At 42.5% G+C, this 19,910-nt stretch overlaps 1 protein-coding gene across 1 annotated transcript in view; it reads right to left on the bottom strand.

Annotated features, from left to right (window-relative positions):
- The window catches only part of LOC129757559 (bumetanide-sensitive sodium-(potassium)-chloride cotransporter-like), a 28,016-nt gene extending 8,576 nt beyond the window's left edge, over positions 1-19,440 (bottom strand). The window contains 2 exon segments of the mRNA XM_055754835.1: positions 18,580-18,679; positions 19,009-19,440. Of these exon segments, the coding sequence (XP_055610810.1) occupies positions 18,580-18,679; positions 19,009-19,247 (339 nt within the window). The 5' untranslated portion in view covers positions 19,248-19,440.
- Between the last annotated feature and the right edge of the window lie 470 nt (positions 19,441-19,910).

A 19,910-nucleotide genomic window follows, 5' to 3' on the forward strand; every position in this document is an offset into this window, starting at 1 on the left:
GCTGTGAAGCAACACTGTCCAAAGCCCAGTTAATAGCTGCTAACTCCGCTACATATACAGAGCATGGTGATTAGGGTGTCCCAAAATTGCATAACTTCTGGGAATCTGGGGGCTCAACCTCCAAATGGTAGATTAGGATGTGCAGAACAAACTTTTGTATGGGGCCGACTAAAAAAAATGATGTTTAGAGGTTCCGCAAGCGCGATCTTTGAAAAAAGTCCACTTTCAAAAGATTTGATTTTGAATAAATTCTGGATCCGAAAATTTTCATAAAATTTATATATTTTATATTTTTTTAATTTTGTTTAAGTTAAATACTACACGTAAAAAATGAAAAATAAATCGAATTTGTATCAAAATGTAAAACAAGCAAGCTGTTTCCAAGAAAAAAAAATTTTTGGTCCAAAAATCTTGTATTCAACTGACCAAAATGTGTACCAAGCGTAAAATATTTTTGATACCAATACCATCAAAAGATGCGCATTTTTGTGCACTTAAACTTTGCTGAACAAAACATGTTGTTTGTATCATCGTGTGAAGAGCTATTCACAGTTTAATCCTCAATGAAAATCAAAATTTAGGATATTTTTTATTTAATTTATCAAATTTGTCTTAATAAATACCTACTTTAAAATCAAAACACTTGCAAAAAAAGACTTTGATGGTTTAAGGGAGTCATCAGAAGGCCATATGCCAAATTTGAGCGGAATCGGACAACAGGAAGGGGTTGCACTGAATCTCAAGTGTGAAAGGGATTCTGAGACATAGTGTTCTAAAGAAGCATAAACAACTGGTTTTTCATCATACATTTTTTTCCTTACCAATGGATTGCTTGATTATGTAGGTTTTATTAAGATTTCAATTAAGACCAACATTTCACCTGAAGACTGCTACTCGATTGGACTTAAAACAAAAAAGTTATGGCTGTTCAAAGATTGAATTTTGGTTACAAATTATCCTGTAAAACGTAATGAGTAAAATGTACTCATTGTGTGTTAAACGACAATTTGTCACAAAAATACAATCTTTGAACAGCCATAACTTTTTTTATTTAAGTCCAATCGAGTTGCAGTCTTCAGGTGAAATGTTAGTATTGTTTGAAATTTTAATAAAATCTACATAATCATGCAATCCATTTGTAAGAAAAAAAATTTACGAAGAAAAACCAGTTTTTTATGCTACTTTAGAACACTATGTCTCAGAATCCCTTTCACACTTGAGATTCAGTGCAACCCCTTCCTGTTGTCCGATTCCGCTCAAATTTGGCATATGGCCTTCCGATGACTCCCTTAAACCATCAAAGTCTTTTTTTGCAAGTGTTTTGATTTTAAAGTAAGTATTTATTAAGACAAATTTGATAAATTAAATAAAAAATATCCTAAATTTTGATTTTCATTAAGGATTAAACTGTGAATAGCTCTTCACACGATGATACAAACAACATGTTTTGTTCAGCAAAGTTTAAGTGCACAAAAATGCGCATCTTTTGATGGTATTGGTATCAAAAATATTTTACGCTTGGTACACATTTTGGACAGTTGAATACAAGATTTTTGGACCAAAAAAATTTTTTTCTTGGAAATAGCTTGCTTGTTTTACATTTTGATACAAATTCGATTTTTTTTTCATTTTTTACGTATAGTATTTAACTCAAACAAAATTTAAAAAATATAAAATATATAAATTTTATGTAAATTTTTGGATCCAGAATTTATTCAAAATCAAATCTTTTGAAAGTGGACTTTTTTCAAAGATCGCGCTTGCGGAACCTCTAAACATCATTTTTTTTAGTCGGCCCCATACAAAAGTTTGTTCTGCACATCCTAATCTACCATTTGGAGGTTGAGCCCCCAGATTCCCAGAAGTTATGCAATTTTGGGACACCCTAATGGTGATTGGAGACTGTGAGAGGCAGTAAATATTTCGTTGAACACTCCAAATCCTGTTGATTCCTCTATAAGTGATCACTCGGTAAAGTACATTTTATCAGCATCGACGTGTCTATATTTAGCTTCGAAAATTCTTGGAATCACTAAGGCTATGATCATTTAGTATCCGGGCAGTTACAACCGTGTGTATTTTAAAAACTATTCATTTGATCGAAAAACTTTCTATGGAGGAAATGAAGGTGTTAATATGACATTTAATGTAAAAATATTTAAAAAAACATTTATCGATGATTTCAAGAAATACTCTTACTTTTTCATAAAACCTCTTTTTTATCTTTGCACATTTTTTTCAGTCATGTATTGATTTATTATTTTTACCACAGGAGCAAAACCTTTGCAGAATCATGAAATTTTACACAAACTCACCTAGAAAAAGCAATTGGAATCTGGTTGGAGCTTTTTCATGAGTAGGCATCTCGAAGAATTTGATATCTTAAATCCGGCTTTAACATAAATTTTTTTGTGTATCAGAACACATCTGTCATATTGCGTAAAATCCGGATGCACAGATTGCGATCTTTGGAACTGATCATTTTTAGTTATTTACTTGGTGTCTACTAGTCAGGCAACACTTTCTGCCTGCCGGAAATGGATTTTTTGCATTATTAAAGGAGTCTGCATTCAGTTATCCACAATAACCATAGACTTTTTACCATATTTAAGATCAAGGGTTGCACTCCGATGGTTGGGTTGAACTTCTTGTGGATCCTAGAGTGGCTCTTTATACTTCTTAACCATTTGGTCAGAAAAAAAAATCAAAAAAAATCAACAGTTCATGAGCTTTAACTTAACTTAAAAATCTATCAAAAATAGGCAAGATAGTCCTTTTCATAACCAACACAACGCTACTAAAGTTTTGCATGTCCGAGCTCTATTAACGTAGCTGTTGCCGACAACGAGATGGGATCATAGCAGGCATTGACATTTTTGAATAAATTTTTTCACTTGTACGTCAGATAGAAGGAAAATCACACGTGCTTTTTTGCTAGTACAAATATATCGAGTTCTTTTGTAAGAAAAACTACATTTCCTATTACGGTCCGAAATTCGAACTTATCCCAGCGGAAACCTCCGGAAGCGGCAGGTAAAACCCGTTAAGATTACCCGGCCAGTAGAGTCCGAGGTTTTAATATTTGGTCCTTCCCACCGGCAGGTAAAACCCGTTAAGATTACCCGGCCAGTAGAGTCCGAGGTTTTAATATTTGGTCCTTCCCACCGGCAGGTAAAACCCGTTAAGATTACCCGGCCAGTAGAGTCCGAGGTTTTAATATTTGGTCCTTCCCACCGGCAGGTAAAACCCGTTAAGATTACCCGGCCAGTAGAGTCCGAGGTTTTAATATTTGGTCCTTCCCACCGGCAGGTAAAACCCGTTAAGATTACCCGGCCAGTAGAGTCCGAGGTTTTAATATTTGGTCCTTCCCACCGGCAGGTAAAACCCGTTAAGATTACCCGGCCAGTAGAGTCCGAGGTTTTAATAGTAGCTATCACCGAATTAAAGTGCCCGGATACTAAATGATCATAGCCTTAGTGGACGATGCGGGTCCGGGATCCTGCTGCATAAACAAATCAAACTGGACAGAAAAATGATCGTAGTCTGGGCTACAGACACGGGTGGACTGAATTTTGTTCATTCGAATTTCGAAAAAATTTCCCCTTTTTTGCTGAATTGGAATAAAAATGATAAAACGGAAATTTTATCACTTTTTTTTAGAAGTCAAAACTTTTTCACGGTTTTTGGGAAAGTTTATCATTGATTTAAAATCTTTATTTTTTAAAATTTTCGTCTTGTTCTCTAGTTCAGCCAAAAAGCGCACAAATTTATTGAATGAATTTTTTACCTTTTAGTAACGATGTCGACAAAACTCTACTCGAAAAGCAAGAGCGCCAAGGCGAGGGCATCGACCTGAATGATAGGTGAAGGTCGGTCAAAGAACACTGGCTGATCCTCGTCCACTCTTCCAAAACCCACCAAAGCGCGAACATTACCTTGTGACTAAAAACCAAAAAAAAAAGTCAACCATAGTCGAAACTGTGAGAAGAGTATTGGAAAAGGTGTGAGTAAGGTCTTAAGGTAAGCCAGTGGACCGCCAAAGACCCTTGCCGAAATACCTGCTCATCCTTGTTTGTTCTCGCATTAGGACCCCTTTGGCTTAGGCTAAAAGCCTTTGTTTCCGGCGTCGTCGTTAGGCCAGCCATTGTTTTTGGTACCCATCGCTAGGCCGCATTGGTGCACCGACGGAAGCCATCTTGCTCCGAGGCGAAGGTAGCCTGGATCGTCCTGTCGGGGTTCCCACGACGGAAGCCCCTTTGTGCTGGAACGCAACCCCTCCAGGAACAACTATCGAGGACGCCATCAGTACTCGAGGTTTCGTCAGCAGCAGTTAGGGCAAGGTCCCTAACAGGTTAGCCTTAGTAAAGGAAGTGGGGGGTAAGCAGTGTAAAGTCTGGCATTATACATTGTTAAATGATTGTATAATATTGACTAAAGTGTGGACGTGCGCAAAGGCAACGGAAGGAACTCCACAAGAACAAGATAGGCCACCACAAAATCAAAATTGGTATTCATTACCTTGCATGTATTCAGGGAAATTAATACGGGCACTTACTTTTGTCATCGCGTGACCTCTGCAGCATGCAGCGAAACGAGCGCCGCTTAGCAGCAACGATTTTCCGCAACTGGAACATGCATATGAGAAAGCGCGCCGGCCTCCTCGCAAGCGCCTTCAATTCCTGAGAAGAGCATTGGTGGATTGTCGAGCATGCCACACCAATAATCTGTTCTTCGCACGTCCGGGAGATCCGGATGAAGCATGCAATGCCCTAGGCACCGAAACTCCTGCTGGTGCTGCCACCTAGCGCCGAACGGTAACACTTGGCACGGCACTTCCTGGTCTTGGTGACGAGTCGTGATTTTCCTGACGCGGATTCCTGCGCAGCTCCAAATGCGGCAACCACTTTTTGATGTCGAAAGGTTTTCTCCCTCGACGACTGCAACTTGCTGATGCCGCTTTGGCGGTTTGTAGTCACCGGACCATGGAACTCTGCTTCTGCGATACCCGCTGGCGACCAGGATGCGGATCGCTTGATCGTACCCGGCCCAGGTGACTGGCGAACAGTGAGGCGTACCGACGTGAGTTGACGTGGCGTGGCCACGGCTTGGCTGCTGGGGACTAAAGAGGGGAAACAAAAAAGCAAAGCCCCGATATTGGGGCTGTTGTGTCACAGGTCTTGCGCTAATGCGATGTAGAGCGCTCCTTCTGACTGGCTCTGCCCGTTGGCCTTCGGCAATCGGCCCGCTTAATGTTTTCCGCAGCGTTGAAAGGAGCGCTGCGTCGCAACGTCCAAAGGCTCTTCCCGCAGCGTTTCCCGAACCGTTTTTATGGGCGGGACAACCAGCAGCCGCCAGAACCGAAGAACTGTTGATCGGTGCAATCCGGGATCGGCACCGGAGAATGTCGAGTCTCGTGGTGAAATACGGCTTCTGCTGATTGTCCTCCGCCTTCCGGTAACCGTCGAAACGACGCGCTCGATAAAAATCACTTTTGTCCGCGCTTTTTCACAGCCACCACGTCAGCAATTTTCCGTTTTTTTTTCTTTTCTTTTCGACACTCCGAAAAATGATTTCTCCGTTTTTAGTTTCCTTCTTTTTGACATTTACACCGTACGAGAGGTGTTCCAGAGTGATGTAAAAAGTTCCACACTGAGAGAACTTCAGCGTATGTTTTTTCTAATTCTGTGCTACTTGTGTGCGCAAAATACGTTACTGAATACATGACTAATAAATACAACTGTTACACAATCCTATCATGGGATCAGAGTTTTTTGTGAGGCTTGGAAGAACCTCACAAAAAACTCTCTGCTTGCGCTTAGGTTCCGAAGCGCAGAGACTTAGAAAGATCAGAGAATGCGGGTAAATCCCACGCGTAACTTGATTACGATGAGCGGCTGAACCGCTAAGACGATTACTATTCTGTACTGTACGGCAGCTTATCTGCAAAACTATACTATACGGCAGCTAAACTGCAAAACACGGCCACACTGTGTGCCTAGACGGTGATCTCAACGCCATCTCATGGTGGCTAAACGTCTCTGAATGTTGCACTCTGATTGATCCCATGAAACATTTAACTAAAATCGTATTAGCTTAAATAATCAAAAACTAGACGATTTAACAGGTAACAGATAAGAAGTTTGGCATTTAAACTAATCTACAAAGATTTTAAGCAAGGCAATAGGAAAGGGAGTATTTAGTTCCCAAATCGTCAGGAGTCCGGAATAGAGGTTATCAACCGCGCCTCTAGATCGCGTTGCTTTTGATCATTTGTCCTGACGACCCCCAAACCGTACTTAATATTTGACTTGACCCAATGGATAGTATTTAAGAGTGCGTTGAATTAAATTGCGTTGTTAAAGCTTGACTTCTTCATTATGTTTTCTTAGTAAGTGGGTTTTGTGTCCAAATTGAACAGATGTGTCATAGATGGGGTTTGTTCAGTAGTTTGTGGCCTACAATCTTGGTTAGTGCTTATTTTAGCAGCATGTTGCTCGTCATCGTCAGTGATGATACTGCGTGCATAGCGGGATGAACGAGTAGATGAGTGCCTTGGAAGTGCCACAGCCTACACTGAAGTCGATATGGCGGTAGCGGCCGTCATGATGTCTACCCCTCACAACTTGCAGTGCAGTGCTGTATTCGATGTAATGTCGTTTTCGGGATGTGCCTGCGTCGCTTCGCTTCTGTGGTGGTGACTTTGTTTCGCCGGTTCCTTTCCTAGGAGAGCGAAGTGACGGGTTCCTGGCTTGACGTATTTGGGTGTTGTCGAAGTCGGTGTGCCGTTACATTCGGTATTTCATCACATTCAATGGTTCGTTGAATGCGTTTGTTGGCTGCATTTGTTGTTCGATGACGAATTTCCTCCGTAGTTTCTCTTCGGTGTTTTCATACCTCGTGCCGTTGTTAGTGTGACGGGTTTTCGCTTTCGGTTGTTCGATGACTTCGGAGGCTCTTCATGATGCTGCCTAGAATTTACAACGATGACTTCTTCTCCAAAGAGCATGAGAGGCAAGGTTGAGTAGATGTCGGTCTGTCTGCCTTCATGATTTCGTATTTAGGTGGCGTCTAAAGCTCGTGGTTTGCAACATGAAGTCTGCTTACATAGCTTGAATTTGTACCTGCTATTCGTTTTTGTGGTTGTTGGTGTCCTGACAATCGTTTCAATTGCAGCGACGTGGTGTGTAGCGCCTGGCTACGGTGACTCACCAGTTCTACTATCCCAAGCGCGATAACGCTGCTGTGAATGACAGGATTGCTTTCAGGACACTGAGCGGCGGCAATCCCACGCAAGGTTGCCGGCCCTCCCCAAATTCTGACGAACTGCATGGCCGAGTTCTCAGAGTCCGTACAGCTGACGCTGGTCCCACGCAAGGCCGTTGTCTCCTTCATGAACGCCTACTCTTCATGTTCGTCGGTATATTAGCGACGAAATAGCATCAGCTGTGTTCCGCAGAGTTGTTCGGATCGAAGAATTCTGCATAATTTGGTCCGAGTTGTTGGGGGCGAGGTTTCAAAGATGATGTTGGTCCTTCAGCCTTCTCCATTTCGTGTTTTCTGCTCCAAATGAGCTTGTGGTCAGCTTGAATGCTTACATAGCTCTAAAAAAAATCGTTCTTAGTCCGCTTTGATATCCTTAGCGTGGTACTGACCACGTTTCCCGGTTGACACATCTTCAAGAGTGTACAGGTTGGTACCAAGTACTGCTTTCACTATCGCTGGCAGGAATTTCGGATCTAGTTTACGATTTATGTGATCCACCTTAGACGACTGGGTAAACGTTCTTCGCCATACCAGATCTCCTACGTTGAATATCACAGATCTCTTTCGTAAATCATACCGCTCCTTCGACTTCGCATGGTTGTTCCGGATTCGTTTCATCACAAACTCCTGTATGCGCTTGATCGTGGATAAACGGATATCCAGAGCGATTTTTGGATCTTCGTCGGTGTTCAGACCTTCCTGAGTGTACAAATCGGTGTGCAGGATTAGTTCTCTTCCAAAATTTGCGACGTGCGGACTGGTTCCCGTTACTTCATGCTTGGCGCTGTTGATGGCTGCGCAAATTGCAGGCAGATGCTCATCCCAGGTCCGATGATCCTCGTCTATCAACGATCGTATGCAGGTTACCAAGACTCGATTGACTCTCTCTGCGTTATTCACCATGGGACAATAATATGCCGTCAGCATGTGCTGTATATTGTGCTTGCTCAAAAGAGATTTAAAGGCAGAGGAGATGAACTGTTTTCCGTTGTCTGAAAGGATTATTCTTGGACGTGAGAATTTCAGGAAGACTTGATTCTCGAGGAACTCCACCATCTTGCAAGAATCCGCTGATTTCATCGGATGAACGACGATATACTTGGTAACCCAATCCACCACAACAAGCATAACCGTGTTACCAGAACGTGAGCGTGTTAAAGGACCGACGAAATCTATGGAGATTAGTTCCCATGGGGTGCGTGCTGGCTTCAGCTTCCCCATTTGAGGCATCATCTTGGAGTTTGCAGCTTTGCTACCTTTGCAAACATTGCACTGCTTGACGTACCGTGAAACCTCTTCTCTCATCTTCGGCCAGTAGAAGTGTACCTGAATTTTCTGCAAAGTCTTTTGAAATCCCAGATGCGCGGCTGAAGGTGCGTCGTGGAATTTCTGCATGATTTCTACACGATTTTCCTTGGGTACTGCTTTCTTCCAACGATGCGTAGTGTTCCCGGCGTCATCCTTGGAGGTACAATTCTTATACAACTCGTCCTGAATGATCTGAAAGTCGGCGAACTTGTTCGGCGTTTCTTTAACGTTCTGCTTCATTCTAGCATACCAGTCATCTGCATTTGAACCTTGAGTGAATGTTACTGGAGCCACAATCCTGGATAGCGTGTCTGGAACCACATTTACCGATCCCTTTCGGTAGCGAATCTCAAAATCAAAAGCATTGAGTCGTAGCAGCCATCTGCACATCAGTGCTGTAGGATTCTTCATCGTTTTGAGGTAGCTGAGGGCAGAGTGGTCACAATACACGATGAAATGAACGCCTTCTACGTATCCTCTGAATTTCTCGATGGCTCTGATTACTGCCAAACACTCTCGCTGTGTCACCGAATATTTCCGCTCTGCTGTCGATAATTTTTGTGAGAAGTAGCATATTGGATGCTCTTGACCATCAGTTTCTTGCGTAAGTACTGCTCCAATCGCTACATCACTCGCATCGCAAGCGATCGCGAACTGCTTCGTGTAATCCGGTGGCGCAAGAATCGGCGTCGAAACCAAGGCTGATTTGAGTCGTAGAAATGCTTCTTCCGCTTCAACCGTCCACCGAAATTTGTGTTTTGTTTTGGTGAGTTCCGTGAGAGGCGTCGCTATCTCCGAGAAGTCAGCTACAAACCGACGATACCAGTTGCACATGCCGATGAAGCGCTGCACCTCTTTCCTGGTTGTTGGAATCGGGAAATTGACTACGCAGATTGTTTTCTCCGGATCCACCATCCAGCCATCTTCGTTTAATACATATCCCAGGTATTTTATTTCTTTCCTACAGAAACAGGATTTTTCAGCAGAAATTGTCAGATTAGCCGCACGAAGTCTTTTGGCCACTTCTTCAAGTAACTTTATATGCTCTTCAAAGGTCTCCGAACACACAATAATGTCGTCAAGGTAGTGGAAGACCTTTGGTTCCATATCCGCGAAGATGGTGACCATTACTCTCTCCAGTCCTTGGCTGGCGGTGCACAATCCGAACGGCACCACCTTAAACTGGAAGTGGCCGCGCTGAGGTACCGTAAAAGCCGTAAGTTGCCTTGAAGCTGTTTCCAGAGGTATTTGCCAAAATGCGTCCTTTAGATCAATCGATGAAATGAACTTGCAGCCGCTGAGGTTATTCATGATAGCTGCAATCTGCGGGATTGGATAACCTTCGTTGATCATAATGGAGTTTAGGTGGCGAGCATCTAGACATACTCTATATTGACCCGTCTTCTTTTTCACGGCTACCAGCGGGTTGTTCCACGGCGAAAAGCGAGCTTCTTCGATCACGTCCAGCTTTATCATTCGGTCTATTTCCTTGTTTACCTCGTCCAATACGTATTTCGACATCACATAGTAACGCTGTTTTTTCGGCTGCGCATCCCCGATTTCAATGCGGTGTGTGTATAGATTTGTGCGACCCAGACGACCTTCCGTTGCTGTAGGGAAGTTTGCTACTGTTGCTTCTAGGATGACTGATTGTTCCGGCAACAACTGCTTCTGCTGATGTCTTTTGCTCGTTACGTTGCTGTCGAAGTTACTGTTGACCTCCTCTTCATCGTTGCCCTGGCCTTCACCTTGTAATTTCATGCTACAACATATGGCCTTGACTCCGAATTCATTCCAAAAGTTCATCCCCAGAATCACGCAATCCGGCAGGGTCGGTAAAAGCAATACTGGGATTACTCGGGTCTTTCCATTGTAAGCAATAGGTAGACGAACAAACGTTTGGAAATGATGCTCCGTTCCATCTGCAGTCTTAATTCCTCCAGCCAACGATCCTTTCCGCAATTTTAGCTGCTCCACTAGCTGTACACAGCTTCCTCCGAGAAGCGAGCAGTTCGCCCCGCTATCTAACAGACCAGTGATGCTTTTTCCCAGGACTTCGATTACTGCATGCGGTCGATTGTCGTTGTTTAGATTGATGACTAAAGAGTTGATGTTGTTGAAATCCGTTATTTGGGAAGGATCATCAAAACATGGCGAGGAATTCGGTCCCTCCGTTACTAGTTCCCCGCCGGGGCATTTCCCGAACGATGACGACAACTTGGGCAGCTCCTCAACGAAAAACCTTTTTGCCCACAGCGATAGCAGAACAGTATCGCTTGTGGTTTGGAACAATCCATAAAGCGATGTCCCTCCTCGTCGCAATTCCAGCAAATCATTGGTGGTCGAGTGTTCACGCTTGTTGGTTCTGGGTGCTCCTGACCAGACACTGCCGGTCGCGATTGATTCTCCCGCATGTTTGTAGTGTTTTGCTCCCTGCGTTCAAATCTCACCCTCAATGCGTCGACCTGATGAATCAGTTCCTCCAAACGATCTTCCACCTTGTTGCTATTGTTTATCACCGATGATTCACCGTACGAACTCACTGCTTCTTCATTTCTGCGACTGTTCGTTTCTTCTAGCACATTGACTCTTCCGTAGCGCTGATTCATCGGAGCATTGCGATTAGCGCGTTGTACTGGCACTGGTGTGGCGAGCGATGGTTCTAACAGCGATGCTGCCGGAAGTAGCATTCGGCGCTGAAGCTGTTGGAGCTTTCTGAGATCGTCGAATTCCTTACATGCTTCTACCAGTTGTTCAACCGAAGCTGCTTGTTGTGCTGCTGCGACTGGAGCGTACGTGGAATTCATATTCTTCTTGATTATAAACAATTTCTCTCTATCCGTTGCAGGAGGATTTGCATAGCTGAACAGTGTAGAAATGTCTGCGAAGAAGTCGCTAAAAGTTTCTTGCTCCCCTTGGAGCCGATGATATGCCTCAGCCCTCAAAATGTATGCGTAGCTGCTTGGTAGGAACTCTCCCCGGATTAATCGCTTGAAATCACCCCAGGATCTCAAATCGCCTCTCAAGAATGCTCTCGCGTACCACTTTAAAGCATCACCTTTTAATAAGTGCTTGATGTTCTGCAACAAAACTTGCTCCGGAACCTCTTCTGACAATGCGAACACCTCCACGCTTTGAATAAATTCGTTCAACGACGCGCCATCCCTCTCACCTTTGTAGAAAATCTGCCAATTGTGAATCGCCTTGCTCGAAGAACGTCGGTCCTCCCAGCGCCGTTGTTGGTTTGCTTCCTGTTCACGTCGCATATATCGCTCCAGTAATTCATCTCTTAAACGGCTGTACTCATTCCTCGCAAATGACTCTCCCGCTTCCCTTGAAGCGTACGGTGGCGGAGCAGAGTCGTCTTCCTGAAACCCAAGCTTCTCGCTGCTTCTAGCTGCACGATGACGACTAAACTGTTGTGGCTGTGACCAACAATTACGTTCTTCAGCGCCGCGCAGGTATGATGCTGCTTGCTGTGATTCGTGCACGTTGCGCTCTCGATCTGAAAGCAGTTGCCTCTGCAGATGTCTCCTCGAAACTGGTTCTTCAACTGCGGCAACTCCGCTCACCCATGGTGAATTCCCTAAGTACGTGCTGTCGCGTCCTGAACTGAATGAGTTGGCCTCCGACTGCGACGCTCTGCGTGCTGGCTGCTCCTTTCCGATGTCGACTAGCTGATTCGAGCTGGCTGCGATCCTGTCCCTCGAAGATTTTGGAATGGTTCCTGTTCTGCTCGACTCGGCTCGGGATGCGCTCAGATCCACTGCTGCTGCACCATAATCCTCACTAGCACTTAGCACTTGTCCACTTACTTTCTTTCGCGGATTATTTAACACGTCTTCAATGTCCTCTAATGAACATTGAATCAGAAGAGTGAGAGTTTTATACATGTCTTCTAGCTTTGATGTCGGTTCAACTATCGCTAAACGATCCCGATAATGAATCAGACGCGAAATGGCTTGACGCATAAACTGATAATCTGCTGATTTGTAAGCCGTTTTTAATTGATCAAGCAAAGTATGTACGCGTTCTTGACAGACACGAATGTTTTGCTCCGCATCCATTATGTGCGAAGAATTGTAGTAAATTTTATTGCTTCTTATATCTTCTAGCATAATTTGCCGAAGTTTCAACGCTTTCGCTCTTCTAGGAAGAGAGCTTAAATTTGCTAAGTGACGTAGCGCCAACTCATAACTCACCTCGTCTTCAGAGAGACAAGCTGGATCCATATCCATTTTGAAAAAAGGGTCTAATAATCTTAAATACAAATTGCCAAACTTTTAAGCTTCAAGATATGCTGTATAAACTAAACAGCAACATACAAATACCACAAAAACAATCAAAAATGTGGGTTAATTGTAGTTGGGCGCCAATGTTAAATGATTGTATAATATTGACTAAAGTGTGGACGTGCGCAAAGGCAACGGAAGGAACTCCACAAGAAGGCCACCACAAAATCAAAATTGGTATTCATTACCTTGCATGTATTCAGGGAAATTAATACGGGCACTTACTTTTGTCATCGCGTGACCTCTGCAGCATGCAGCAAAACGAGCGCCGCTTAGCAGCAACGATTTTCCGCAACTGGAACATGCATATGAGAAAGCGCGCCGGCCTCCTCGCAAGCGCCTTCAATTCCTGAGAAGAGCATTGGTGGATTGTCGAGCATGCCACACCAATAATCTGTTCTTCGCACGTCCGGGAGATCCGGATGAAGCATGCAATGCCCTAGGCACCGAAACTCCTGCTGGTGCTGCCACCTAGCGCCGAACGGTAACACTTGGCACGGCACTTCCTGGTCTTGGTGACGAGTCGTGATTTTCCTGACGCGGAGTCCTGCGCAGCTCCAAATGCGGCAACCACTTTTTGATGTCGAAAGGTTTTCTCCCTCGACGACTGCAACTTGCTGATGCCGCTTTGGCGGTTTGTAGTCACCGGACCATGGAACTCTGCTTCTGCGATACCCGCTGGCGACCAGGATGCGGATCGCTTGATCGTACCCGGCCCAGGTGACTGGCGAACAGTGAGGCGTGCCGACGTGAGTTGACGTGGCGTGGCCACGGCTTGGCTGCTGGGGACTAAAGAGGGGAAACAAAAAAGCATAGCCGCCGCCCGTGGCGTAGAGGACAGCCTTCCAGTCTTCTAAGCCAGAGGGTGTGAGATCGAATCCCGGTCTCGGCATACATAGTACACTTTCGGTGGGTTGGTGGTTTTAGCATTTGTAAGATGCTAGCCATCATATCCCCGAAAGATGTACGCTTAGAATTAAGAAAAAAGGAATCTCTTCGAGAAAACATCATGTTTCATTGAGATCCTGTATGTGTTTGTGTTCGTTTAAAAAAAAAAAAAAAAAAAGCCCCGATATTGGGGCTGTTGTGTCACAGGTCTTGCGCTAATGCGATGTAGAGCGCTCCTTCTGACTGGCTCTGCCCGTTGGTCTTCGGCAATCGGCCCGCTTAATGTTTTCCGCAGCGTTGAAAGGAGCGCTGCGTCGCAACGTCCAAAGGCTCTTCCCGCAGCGTTTCCCGAACCGTTTTTATGGGCGGGACAACCAGCAGCCGCCAGAACCGAAGAACTGTTGATCGGTGCAATCCGGGATCGGCACCGGAGAATGTCGAGTCTCGTGGTGAAATACGGCTTCTGCTGATTGTCCTCCGCCTTCCGGTAACCGTCGAAACGACGCGCTCGATAAAAATCACTTTTGTCCGCGCTTTTTCACAGCCACCACGTCAGCAATTTTCCGTTTTTTTTTTCTTTTCTTTTCGACACTCCGAAAAATGATTTCTCCGTTTTTAGTTTCCTTCTTTTTGACATTTACACCGTACGAGGGGTGTTCCAGAGTGATGTAAAAAGTTCCACACTGAGAGAACTTCAGCGTATGTTTTTTCTAATTCTGTGCTACTTGTGTGCGCAAAATACGTTACTGAATACATGACTAATAAATACAACTGTTACAACATGTACACATAGAGAAGCATAAAACTTGGGAGTTTTCTTTCACCGCATTCCCTGCGATTTGTTTTTGTGGACAAGCGTGCCGCCCTGAGGCCCAAAAAAAAGGGAGTCTTTGAGACGCCGGCGGAAGTGCTAAGACGGTTCTTACAACGCTTTATGTTACATTTACAAAAATAACTCAAAAATTTTACTCAATTTTACAATATTTTGCAATATAACACATGACACATTGACTAAAACATATGGAATTAAATATTAGTTTCAGTGATTATCGAGATGTAACACGTCTAGTTTCAAGTTCTGCTGATAAAATTTTATTAATGAGTAAATGTTAAATCAGTACATGAACCATATAGACAAATCGTTTTTGTTATCTAAATGTAATATCGAAATAAAATTTTAAAAGTTTTTACCTGCATTCACTTAACAAAAAATTTATTTTTTTTCTCTGTTTTCTATCCCTAGGTTATACTGTGGTAATAATTTGGTTTTCTTAATGAGTTTTGAAAGACATGACAACGCAAACCTCATTAGATTTTAATAAGAATTTTCTTCATGATACTCAATCTATTTTCTGTTTAAAACTATCATAAAGTGACAATCTGAAATATTAATTCGGAAGGGAATAGGTTTCTGGTAGAGATAATCAGGTGTCGCTGTTGTATGTATATATCTTTTGTATTATGTTTGAACGGTGTTTGAAGAATTCGTAAAACGAGCGGCCTATGAAACTCCTATGATGGCGGCTCATCCACGTAATCGATCCATCGCCATAGCTGACGCATTTAACAACAACTCAGAGCCAAAGGTTAGATGTGGTAAAATAAAAGTTTTAGCTATTTTTAATTTCAAATGCGGTGGAAGCATGCTTGCTGATAATTTTGTTACTCGGAGAAGCTCAGTGGGTGGGAATTTAAGGGATAGAAACAAACAGGAACTCAGGGTCGTTTATGCGTCACAGTACTTTCTTCGGAGGAACTCACCATAGGGAAAGCCACAAGCGCCGAGACAACCAAAGGCGTAGGCGGGTGAGTACCTCGCATGTCCCCAACCGGTGCAACTGAATATTTTTCAAAAGGGCAGAGTTGGTAATTCCCATAGGAGGCCGATCTGGAGGGAAGAGACAGGGTGGGCCTTTTCAGCCGCAAACGGAACACGAACAAAGTTGGTGTAAAAGAATTTAAATTACTCCACTATTGAGAAGCTTTTAGGGGTTCATTTTACAACATTATTTGGGGTTTATTAATAGCTATTTTCCCTAGCGACGTCACATGACATTGTTTTTATACTTGCGGTAAACATTGTGCACTGATAGGTTAGGATTTTCAGCTCTCGATGACCTCGATGTACGGCAGATGTAGATGATTCCAATCGGGAACGGCCGGGTAGGTTATTTCCGGCAAGATTATCATTGGCTCCTTACCGGCGTCCCGGAAGGGCCCACGACAAGCACCGAGATGTCAACGGCCTCGTCGTCCTTGTACCCATGAACAAACGGGTAATTTGATGAATTCGTGGATCGATCGGTATTTGGCGTTCCGATCTCCTCTTTCTGTCCGTTCTGGATTTGAGCCGCGTCGTGTGCTGTGCAACAAGCAAATAAACAAACAAAAAAAAGGCCCTCTTGGACCTTCCAAAGAGGTTATGATATCTGGTGACGTCATTCAATGTGCACGTGTTTTACAATATACATGTTTTTTATAGTTTTCAGTAAATTTACCTTTTTTTTATGTCGTATTTGTACAGAATTGTTCTTTTCACTAAATGTTGAGTGAATTTTAACCGCTTTTAGCTATTTATATAAATACAAAAATTTTAACGTGTTTTCTTACAAATGTAACATTTTACAACTAACCGTACTACTTTTTATACATTTTTAACGAAACCGCACACTTTTAACGGTTTTAACTATTTTTTTGTTGATGCTTACAGGTAATTTTAGCTTATTTAACCTGTAAATAGTAAAAAGTAATTTTAAACACTCTTACACCACATTTCACAAAAAAACAACGTACTCTAGCAACGACGCGCACTTCCGACTTCTAAAACGGTCACGAACAGAAAGAACTTCCTCTGCGATGCCGATTTGTAAAAAAGACGTCGGCAAGATTTGAGAGAATTACAAGGTGCGTCGCTCTCCGGGTGGTGACACTTCCCCGTCACGCCAATGGATGACCGACGCCCATGGATAACCCAGAAAGAGAGTGACTGTGCGCGATGACAGATAGGTGGGATGTCTGCCGTTCTGTTTTCGAACGACTGTTGTAGCGTTCTCCATAAAGGACAGGGATTATTGGATTTTGTGACGGAGTCCACAATAAAAAAAGTAACCACGGTTACAATTTCAAATGGCGTAAGATTGCATGAATTTTGACACATTGTGCGTTGACTTGGTGGTCCCACTCCAGGTTACTTTGGAATATTATCCCAAGATTGCATACTTTATCGACGAACAAAACATTAGCTGATCCTAGAGTAATGACCGGTAGGGCAGAAATCATTCTATTACGAGCGATGACCATCATGTTAGATTTCGAAGCATTGATTAGAAGCATATTCCTATCAGACCAAACTTGTATACACATCAAATCGTCATTCAGTTGTTGGGCCATTTCTTCAAGTGAGCTGGTAAAGCAGAGGTAAAGTTGGACATCATCAGCAAACATGTGTATTTGACAGTGGTTAATAATTTCTGGCAAATCGGCACAATGGGCCCAAAACTAAACCCTGCGGTACACCCGAAATAACCGGAACAGGATCTGAACAAATTCCATTAATACTCACAACTTGTGTTCTGCCAGACAAATAGTACTGAATCAAATTCAGCCGGTGCCAGGAAAGTTTAATTTCGAAGATAGTTTCCGCAGTAGTTTGACATGTGAAACCCGGTAGAAAGCTTTGGAGAAATCGATCATCATCAGAAATGCAGCACCAACAAAAAAACCGTACGAAAAATTCGAAAAAAAATAGAAGATTTGTTGGAGCAGTTTATGAGCAGTGCTGTAGGAGCGATGTGGAAAATATGCGAGCCCTTGTTGTCTGCGTCATTTGTTCACTGTCAATTTTGCTACCATTGTGCAGTTTTCTGCAGCCCTTCGTGTTAGATTTAGCCTCCATAGTTTTTCCAAAAATGATGAATGTTGTTTCGGGCAAGTGTCGTTTAAACGTTGTGTGTCAATTGAAAGAAATACACAAATGCAACGGATTATGAATTAAATATTAATTCAATAATCAATTTCTCAGCTTATAATTAGTGTATTTAAATTTATTATTACCCATAGTACTTTGAAATATACAAGGTAGGGTATTTCGCTCTCTTTAAACGTATTAGTAAGAGGCTCCGAAAAATAGTTATGGAAAATTCTGGGAAATGTATAGAATTCATCATAAAATCTTTTTTTTTCTAAAAATAGACAAGCATTAAAAGTATGAAAAAAATGCACTGATGCAACGAACAATATTTGGCTTTTCGAAATAGCTAGAAACTTAGAAAATCTTCTAAAAAATTTTCTAGAGGTGGACATTTTTAAACTGGGATTTAATGAAGGGAAAAGTCCCAACGATGCTAAATAAAATAATGATTGTTTCCTGACACACCATGACTATTCTAGCCTAGTAAGTAGTGCTTCTATGTTTAGTGAAATCATTATCTCTGTAGTTCGAACTCGTGAGCGCTGCATGCACATACTCCTTTTTTTAAATTTTAACAACGTGAGCGCTGCATGCACATACTCCTTTTTTTAAATTTTAACAAAAATTGTTTTACAAAACGCCAATTTTTGTATAGATTCTCTTATCTTCTCGAGTTGTAGTTACCTAAGAAAATTTCTGATTTCTGAATGCGAATTACGTTTTAACATTTGGTTTTGGAATAATCAAGTCAAGAGACATTTTTGTTCAACATGATTTGAAAAAAGATTCTCCAAATTCGAAACTTTGTTATTAAACTGTACTTTTTACTTGTGTTGGATGAATATCGATGGAAATCAGAAAAACTCAGAAAATAGATTCACTAATTTGTAGCACATCCAGAAAAGAAAAAACACCTACCTGTTTCTCTTCGGCCCTTTCCCCGTGCAAAATGCCCATCGAGGGACGTTTGTTTTTCTTAGTCGATGATCGGTAAGCATCCAGCCGCGGAAAGGCTTCCCTGTAATCGAAAAAGCACACAAACGCTTCAATCAAAACGATAGCCATATGATTTTTCACAGTTAGGAGTCATTCGACGACGTTTCATGATCGGCGGGTGCGGGAAATCGCATCTTTATTTTCTGTTATTTTTCTCCACTGTTCCTGTTTGGCTTAGCAATTAATGGCAATGTGTCGAAATCGGATAATTCACAACACCTTGATACTACCCGCACTTGGTCAGTTGTTTCCCATGACGATTGCCATTTATTTTTAAGTTAGTTGCCAAGGGATGAATTTGAATTCACGAAAATAAAAGTAGATCTTGGAGCACAAAAATCTAAAACATACTTCACAATTTGCATGATGCTGGGACGCCTGTGATCACTATTATCGGTCGTCACACTTTCATTTTCGCTAACATAGCTGCTGAACCGCACCGAGTTATGGTGACCGCTCTCTGGGTCATGTTTCCGGTAGGTTGCACCTCCGCCACCTGGAAGACCCATCGGAGGATCCCAGGCTAGGGTAGGTTCTTGGCCACCCTCGATCGGAATCGTTGCATGGACGGTAAATCGTTGCTGCGACATTGTTTTCTGGTCACTTGAACTCAATTTCAATTGTCAACTTAATGTTGTAACATTTTCCAATAGTCACACTTGAAAAAAAAACCAATCATCTGTTGATTGATCTAAATATGATCAACCGCAAACTGTGCGGTTAAGCTAGTCAGCTTTACACCTTGACACTTTACTTAAAAATATATCACTAAACCACTGATCGCGGGACACATCGTTCGACCGAAAGATAAAAACTAAAGCCCCCCAATGGGGATGGGACTTGCTTTTATAACCGAAAAATCTATCCCCCAATTTTAATTAGTTCATCACGATTGAGCTGTTTGGAGGTTGCCAAAAGTGTTACTTGCTTGTTCCGAAAATCAAAATCCTCATCCGTGAATGAGAAAATGTTTTGATCCTATTCTGGTTTGGGGTGGATTCATTGATTATTTCAGCCCGATCGTCATTCAGTAGCCCGATTTGGTCAATTAGAGCTAAGTTCCGATACAACTGAGTTATCCAAACTTTTACGTCATAGACTCAGACTTCTTCAAACATTTACTTCTACAATCTTTCATTTTAAATAGTAATAGATTTTGAACATAAATTTCCAAATCTTATACATACTTGAATTTTTTAAATTTTAAATCTACCACTTACGTATTGTTCAAAAATAACAAGATCTGATTGAAT

The sequence above is a fragment of the Uranotaenia lowii genome, chromosome 3, assembly GCF_029784155.1.
Source record: "Uranotaenia lowii strain MFRU-FL chromosome 3, ASM2978415v1, whole genome shotgun sequence".
Classification (NCBI taxonomy): Eukaryota; Metazoa; Arthropoda; class Insecta; order Diptera; family Culicidae; genus Uranotaenia; species Uranotaenia lowii.